We start from the raw sequence: 7,599 nt of genomic DNA, 5'->3' as shown, positions 1-7,599 counted from the left end.
ATTTTCGTGGTGTGGTATATGTAACCTCCACACATCCAATTCCTCTGAAGGTGTGGAGTGCGCTGGCTAACACACAACGGAATGTTTCAGGATGGCTCAGGGACCGAGGGAGAGGGCGCACAGCTTCTCTGGCGCAGTACTGGAGGGCCTGGTGGAGGAGGGATGTCCTATAGCCTCAGGGGGGTAAGGACGCCACCTTACCCTCCTGTCCCTCTCTCCTGCAGCAGCTGATGCTGCTCTGCCTGCCCTCATCTCCTCCTCCCTTTCCTCCTCCAGACCAAGAGGACCCCCAGCAAGATCTCCATGACCAAGCACGCCCTTTCAACTCCTGCTTAGTCCTTCTGCTTGTTTATCTACTGAAGGGTTCTGTTGCAGTTTCTATACCCGAAACTAAGGAAGCCACCAGCTAAACTTTAATGAGCAACTCTTTCACACGTACGAATCGATCACCATCTAGTGCATTGAAGGTAGACTTGACTGAAGCATCCTTAATTAACAGGCAGCAGATGGAGTGGGTGAGATGGTCTCTGTGGGAACTAAATGTGCACCCAATGGTTGAGTAGGCTGAACAAACCATTACTCATTGCCTGAAAGGGTGGTCAAGGTAGAAACCCTCATCGCATTTAAAAAGTACTGGGATACGCATTTGAAGTGCCATAACCTACAAGACTCTGGACCAGGAGCTGGAAAGTGGGATTAGGCTGGATAGCTCTTTTTCAGCTAGCACAGACACGATGGGCCAAATGGCCTCCTTTTGGGCAGTAAATTTCTATGATTTTTCTTCTGGTGACTCCTATAAGGTCTCCAATAAGGTAGGGTAGCACAGCACTAACTAAGTCCTCAGAGAATTTCTGGGAAAAATGTTGATAGTGTTGGTGAAGTCTTGACAAAGTGTCCCAGAAAGTCTTCCGACGTGTCTCAAGAGTCCTCTTCTAAAGCAGTCTATCTCCAGTAACAAGTGAAGAGTGAAAGCTGAGCATGGCTTTAAGTAGCGCTAGAAATCATCAGCAACAATTTGTTTACTTCTGTTCAGCTGGTCGCTGTTAGGAGAGGTCATTCATTGAAGCACTTGTCACCAAAATGGCATGCAACCTCTTTAATGAGCACGAGCAGGCAATTTATTGGCAATCAGGGCCTTAACGATCCTCTGGTGGTGGCCCTTCCTGGCGCGCATTTTAACACAACAACAACTTGTATTTATATAGCACCTTTAACGTAGTAAAACGTCCCAAGGCGCTTCACAGGAGTATTATAAGACAACAAATTTGACACCGAGCCACATAAGGAGAAATTAGGGCAGATGATCAAAAGCTTGGTCAAAGAGGTAGGTTTTAAGCAGCGTCTTAAAAGGAGGAAAGAGAGCTAGAGAGGCAGGGAAGTTTAGGGAGGGTATTCCAGAGCTCAGGGCCTAGGCAGCTGAAAGCACAGCCACCAATGGTTGAGCAATTAAAATCAGGGATGCTTGAGGGGGCAGAATTAGATGAGTGCAGATATCTCGGGGTGAGGGCTGGAGGAGATTACAGAGATAGGGAGGGGCGAGGCCATGGAAGGATTTGAAAACCAGAATGAGAATTTAAAATCGAGGCATTGCTTAACCGGGAGCCAATGTTGGTCAGTGAGCACAAGGGTGATGGGTGAGCGGGACTTGGTGTGAGTTAGGACACGGGCAGCCGAGTTTTGGATGACCTCAAATTTACGTAGGGTAGAACGTGGGAGGCCAGTCAGCAGTGCATTGGAATAGTCAACACTAGAGGTAACAAAGGCATGGATGAGGGTTTCAGCAGCAGATGAGCTGAGGCAGGACGGAGACGGGTGATGTTACGGAGGTGGAAATAGGCGGTCTTAGTTATGGTGCGGATATGTGGTCCGAAGCTCATTTCAGGGTCAAATATGACACCAAGGTTGCGAACAGTCTGATTCCGCCTCAGACAGATGCTAGGGAACGGAGTTTGTGGTGGAGTTCAAAGACAATGGCTTCGGTCTTCCCAATATTTAATTTAACTCCTTTACCAAGATGGCTTCTTGCACTAAAGGTGGGCTAAAGACCCCACCTTGGCCACTTCAGAGGCTCTTTAGCACCTAAAGTATACGAGGAAGATCGCCCCCAATAACCCCAGGCATCCCAGATCAATTAGTACACTGTTCGATACTCTAGTGTCAGTCTAATCCAAGCTAATCCTACAGAGAAACTTTATTGGTCCGACACACAGAGCAAAGAACCTGGGGAAAAACAAACTTGCAACGGCACATCTTTAGTACTTTATAGAAGATGGGAGGAAGCCACATGTGGCACTTGCTATCGTGGAGGCCGGGGGTTCCATGGTGGCAGCGGCCCAGATTATTTTTTGTGGGCCCAAGAAGAAGATGGAGATGCTCTGGCTATGATTGGATTAGTATAAGCGGAATCAAGCAAGGACAATTCCAGTAAGCTGAACAGAGCAGAGACGTTTGAGGAGAATTATTTGGTTGACTGTGTAAAAGGCTGCAGGGAGGCCAAGGAAGATGAAGAGGGATAATGCACTACAGTCACAATCAGAGGGCATCATGCGCAACTTTGGTAAGGGCCATTTCGGTGTTGTGGCAAGGTGGAAACTTGTTTAGAGATTCGAACAGGGAGATGCAGGAAAGATGAGCATGGATTTGGGAGGCGATAACACATTCAAGGACTTGAGGGGAAAGGGAGGTTGGAGATTGGTGGTTGTTTGCAAGGAGAGGGGTAGGTTTTTTTTTTTTGAGGAGGTGATGACAGTAGTTTTGAAAAGGGACACAGACAGGACCTGCAGAGAGCGAATCATTTGTATACATGGGGGCAGGAAAGGAATTTGGTTGGTTAGCAGTTTAGTGAGAATAGGATGAAGGAAACAGCAGGTAGGTGTCATGGATCAGGTGAACTCAGAGAAGGCAGAAGGGGAGATGGGAGGAGAGAAACTAGTGAGAAATGTGGGTTCAGGACCAAGACTGGGGGAACCTGGAGTGAGGCTCGGCTTGGAAGGCAAAGGAATTGCAACGAAATAGCAGAGGCAGCAGAACAGATGGTCTCAATCTTAGTGACAAAGAAGTGCATGAGCTCCTCGCACTTGTGGAGGGGACAGGGGAGAGGGGTTTAAAGAGATGGTTGGCAGTGGAGAAATGAAGCCCGGGGTGGGGGGGGGGGGCGGGTTGTCAGTCATAAGTTTTTCTTTAACTTAGAAATTAAGTGACGCACAGGAATTGGGCAACATACAAAGTACAGTAAATAGAAATAATACAAACTAATTATAAACGGGATCTGAATTATGCAATTCACGTTGCATTTTATTGACACTTTGAAAAGTGAAAAAAGATCTTACAAATTCAAAGCCCAAGATCATTTCAAGTGCATCAATAGGAAGAACAAAGGTTTATTTGTCTGTGTAATAATGTTTAAGGCACCTCTGTGCGCAGAAGCAATTAATTTAACAAATTAAAAAGTTTTACAGATTACACACCTCAATCACTGCACCAGGCTGGGTCAGCATTATCCAGTTTGTAGCCACATTAATATTTTGAAAATATTACATTGTACTGATATTACAGTGTACTGTATCAAGTAAGTGCCAGAGCAGAAGTTCTAACCGAGGCAACAGTCTGACAGCTAGCACGATTTTGTGTAGATAAGTGCAGCAGCAAGACTCCTCGCCTTCTAGGAATACTTGTAGAAGCCTTCACCTGTCTTTTTACCCAGCTTTCCTTCATCCACCAGTTTATTTAACAGAGCGCTGGGGGTAAACAGGGGGTTGTCTGGATCCGCCTTATGCCACCCTAAGAAGGAAAAATGGCTGTGGTCAGTGAAAGGACATGGTTAAAAACACTTTCTTTTTGTGTAGTTGAGGGAAGGCAAAAAAACACAAGTCATTCTTGAAAGTTCTGACTGCGCAAGCTGCACAACAGACTAAATCAGGACGTAAAAAGTACATCAGGACACAATTTAGTTTTAACCCATCAGGTTATTTCCCAACTTTACATAAAAACTCATCTGACATGTGCACGGTTTCCTTGATTTGGGCGTTGATGGCTGTAACCCAGTTAGCACCGTGACAGTGGGGCACAAGTCCAATTAGCGCTCACAGTGGGCAACTTGCACATATCCACAGCCGTAATTCCAAGACACTTCATTATGAGATGAATATATAAATATACGTCTCCACCCCACCCCCCCCCCCCCCACACAGGATATCATTTAATTCAACAACAAGATGCCAAGGAGACTGCTGAGCAATATGGTGTGAATATTTACCAGTATTTAGCCCACAGTTGCCAGTTAAAACAATGCTGTAATTGGTGGCAGATGCAGGTATCTGTCATAAATTAGCATTTTAACATTTATGGGGTTTTCAACTGTTTGGTCAGAATACTGTTTAATGGTTTAAAGTATTAATAGGATTTTAAGCTATGTAGCACTAATAATCACTACATGCTGCTAGCTTTCTTCATGACATAAGGAAATTACCTACTCCCAGGTCTCCAGTTCCTTCTGCAGCCTGTTGTATTTACTTCTGTGAGGCACTTTGGTTCATTTTCCTATGTTGTAGACGCTGTATAAATGCAAATTGTTGAGGGGAAAGTGTGGCTTTGATGACTCTCCCTTGATTTTCAATCATTTACCCACTATGGCACAGAGAGGTTAAGTCATCATGTGGGAATCATGAGCTTCATCCCATATCCCACCTCTTGGATGCCTGTAGCTTTCTCAGCACCCTGCTTTATACAACTACAGGAAACTCTCGATTTACCGGCACCTAAATAACCGGAAATCCCTGTTAACCGGCAAAATTCAGGAATAGGTTCAGGTAAGTTTTACTTCATATTAGTGGCCATTCCTGGATCTGTGGCCGTGTAACCGGGGTTCCTGCACCTGTTGCTATGCAACAGGGACGCTTGGTCTGTGGCTGGGGTTCCTGCACCTGTTGCTATGTAACAGGGACGCCTGGATCTGTGGCCGTGTACGGGGCTCTCGTACCTTTTACTATACCTCTCTGTAATCCGGACTTTTTGATAAACCGGCACCACGCCGGTCCCGGATAAAAAAGAGTTTCCTGTACAATGCTTCAATGGGGTAGGAAAGTCCAGGGAGAGCACTTGTGTTCAAAGTATCCCTCTCTCCTCCAAATCGGTCTGAAGATTGTTACCCAATATAAAATACTGTTGAATTTGTAAACACCTGGAAACTCATCACTTTAGGTCACCCCCTCCTCAGCTGCTCCAGGTGAACAATGTTATCAACAGAGGGGTGTGAGCATCCTGGAAAAGATCCTTTCACTGCAGTGGGGGCTGGCACGTCAGACTGGCCTGGCAGCTAATCTGGAGCCACCCAACCCTGGAAAGCCAGAACCGGTGGAAGCAAAGCTCAACAAGAGTCAGCAGTAAGTGGAGAGGAATGGAAATTTTTAAAAAATCAGTAATTGCAAGGAGATTAACCCAACAGCCACTGAAGAGGTCCCACCCTGAATGGGATTTTCAGCTGTATTTATTGGGTTAAGTCAAGATTCAGTACTTAAGAGATGATGTAATGTCAGGTTTACTATTGAAAGCAGTAGGCTGAACCAGACACTTAATTTGCAGGAAGCTTAGCCCAAAACCACTTGCCTTAACAAAACCAAGTCCCTTTCCTCCCTTTCTCAAAATTGGTTCAATATGCTGTCATATTAACAGAAATTAATGGAAATGAAGACCTTTTTACCAAGGCTGGCATTATAATCATTAAATACAAAGCTGCTATATTATCCAGCATTCATAACCTACTAACTTAGCACTCCAGAGTATACAAGGCCTGATGAGTGCAAATGTTTATCAAAAGGATTCATGCTTTACCACAGCACCACCTATTGCTCACTCCTTTAGCACTGCACTTTTTATTGTAATAGAATGGTTACGGGAATAACATTTGGATGATTTCAAATCAAGAGCCTGAAAATTGTGGTCGGAGGTGTACCTCTGGAGCACGCCTCCGACCCCGAAAACAAAATACGAAAGTACCTGGAGGCTCCGGAGCTTCAGGCCTGCGTAAAGGCCCACGGATCCCAGGGACGCAGGCGGTTCGGAAGTGTCCCCGGGATCACGTGTGCCAGGCCAACCAATTAGAAAGGGGGATTCCTCATAAGCGTCTGGGGATTCCATTTACAAACGGAATCCCTATAAGCTTATGAGAAATCCCCAAATAAATAAATAATTAACACAATTCTAATAAGAATAAATATTCCCATGTTTAAAATGAATTAAAAGTCCCTTTGATTAAGCATTTAAAATCAAAATGTAATTTTTGAAAAATAATAAAAGTATTTTATTCCGGCCCAAAATTTACACGAACTAATTTTAAATGTTTTTGTATGTTTTAATCACTAAAAAAAATTAAATTTTACACTTATTTTAACCCTTACGCTGGTAAAAGCAGGCTTTATGCTTGCTTTTACCAGGCGTAAGGGTTTCGTGGGCAATCGCAGGGCAAATAGCCCTACTCTGCGTAAGCAAAAGTGTTTTTGGGGCGCATGTGGACAATGTGCCAAGGAGAAACTTGACAGATCGCAAGTTCCGGGTTTTCGCGCAAGCCATTCTGAGGGCTTACGGCGACGTATGCAGGCCCCACAAAATCCGGACCAATAACTTTAAAAGCAATAGCAACTTCAACTGTATGCAGATCAGTTTAATACTGATTGTAATTAATTATTTAATTGACGGCCAATTGGTAGAATTAAAACTAGAATAAAAACCGCTCTCGTGACTTTTAAAATCGGACCAGATAAACACTGCAGAAGATACATTCCCAGGTCATCAAACCTTACATGATAGTACACCCTGTACATCAGATTTTAAAAGTATGAATATCATGTTAGATCAGCATTGGAGGTCCTGCAAAAAGTGATTCAGAGGTACACAGTGCTTGGAAGCATAGAAGTGTAGTGTCAAGACAGTGGGAGAAAGGTTTTGCTCCCTCTTGCTGCGGACCTTGTAATCACCGCATTTCTGGTATGGGGTTACTTCAAGGGGAGCCCAGGTGCCTCCACAGGCCGGGAAAGAAAACCTGCAAATCCCATTCAGGCTGCTGCATGTCTCATGGTTGCAGCATTGGAGCCAGCCTGGGAAAAAGGTCACTTGCACGTTCGCCATCTAGCTGCAGTTCGTGAATCGACCAGGAATTCCAGAACAAAACGTTTTATCACTCTTGACAAAAATTGCAAAAAAAAAGCATCCAAGTCAAACAGGTGACAGCACAGTGCTCCAACCCAGTGCCCTAATTTTGAAATGCCCTTTTAATGATGCAAATGAACAGTTAATAATATTTGTAAGAAAGATTAAAATGCATTATAAAGATACACCAAGATCAACATACACTTACACACAATAGGCTAGGCAACAAAAAAGATGGTTTCCAATCAATCTTGCATTTAATGGGACAGCTACACCATTACTTCATTTAGATAGAGATCAAAAATGGGACTGTGAAATTATATGCAGATATGTGAGCATCACCACTAATGTGCTGTCAAGATTGAATACGAGCAGACTGGCTAATTTGGGATCCTTCCAAAGTTCAGACACTGAACTTTCTTACGTACGTTCTCTCACCAAAACCAAGTGCAGTCG

General features: G+C 44.3%; 1 protein-coding gene across 1 annotated transcript in view; it reads right to left on the bottom strand.

Moving 5' to 3' along the window:
• Window positions 1-3,267: 3,267 nt before the first annotated feature.
• The window catches only part of hadh (hydroxyacyl-CoA dehydrogenase), a 39,346-nt gene continuing 35,014 nt past the window's right edge, over window positions 3,268-7,599 (bottom strand). Inside the window, exon 8 of the mRNA XM_086007093.1 lies at window positions 3,268-3,780. Within this exon, the coding sequence (XP_085863219.1) occupies window positions 3,662-3,780 (119 nt within the window). The 3' untranslated portion in view covers window positions 3,268-3,661. The remainder of the gene's footprint in view (window positions 3,781-7,599) is intronic.

This window comes from Somniosus microcephalus, chromosome 2 (genome assembly GCF_052327205.1).
Source record: "Somniosus microcephalus isolate GS21.2 chromosome 2, FLI_Smic_1.0, whole genome shotgun sequence".
In the NCBI taxonomy this organism is placed as follows: Eukaryota; Metazoa; Chordata; class Chondrichthyes; order Squaliformes; family Somniosidae; genus Somniosus; species Somniosus microcephalus.
This window is presented reverse-complemented; position numbering and strand designations above follow the sequence as displayed.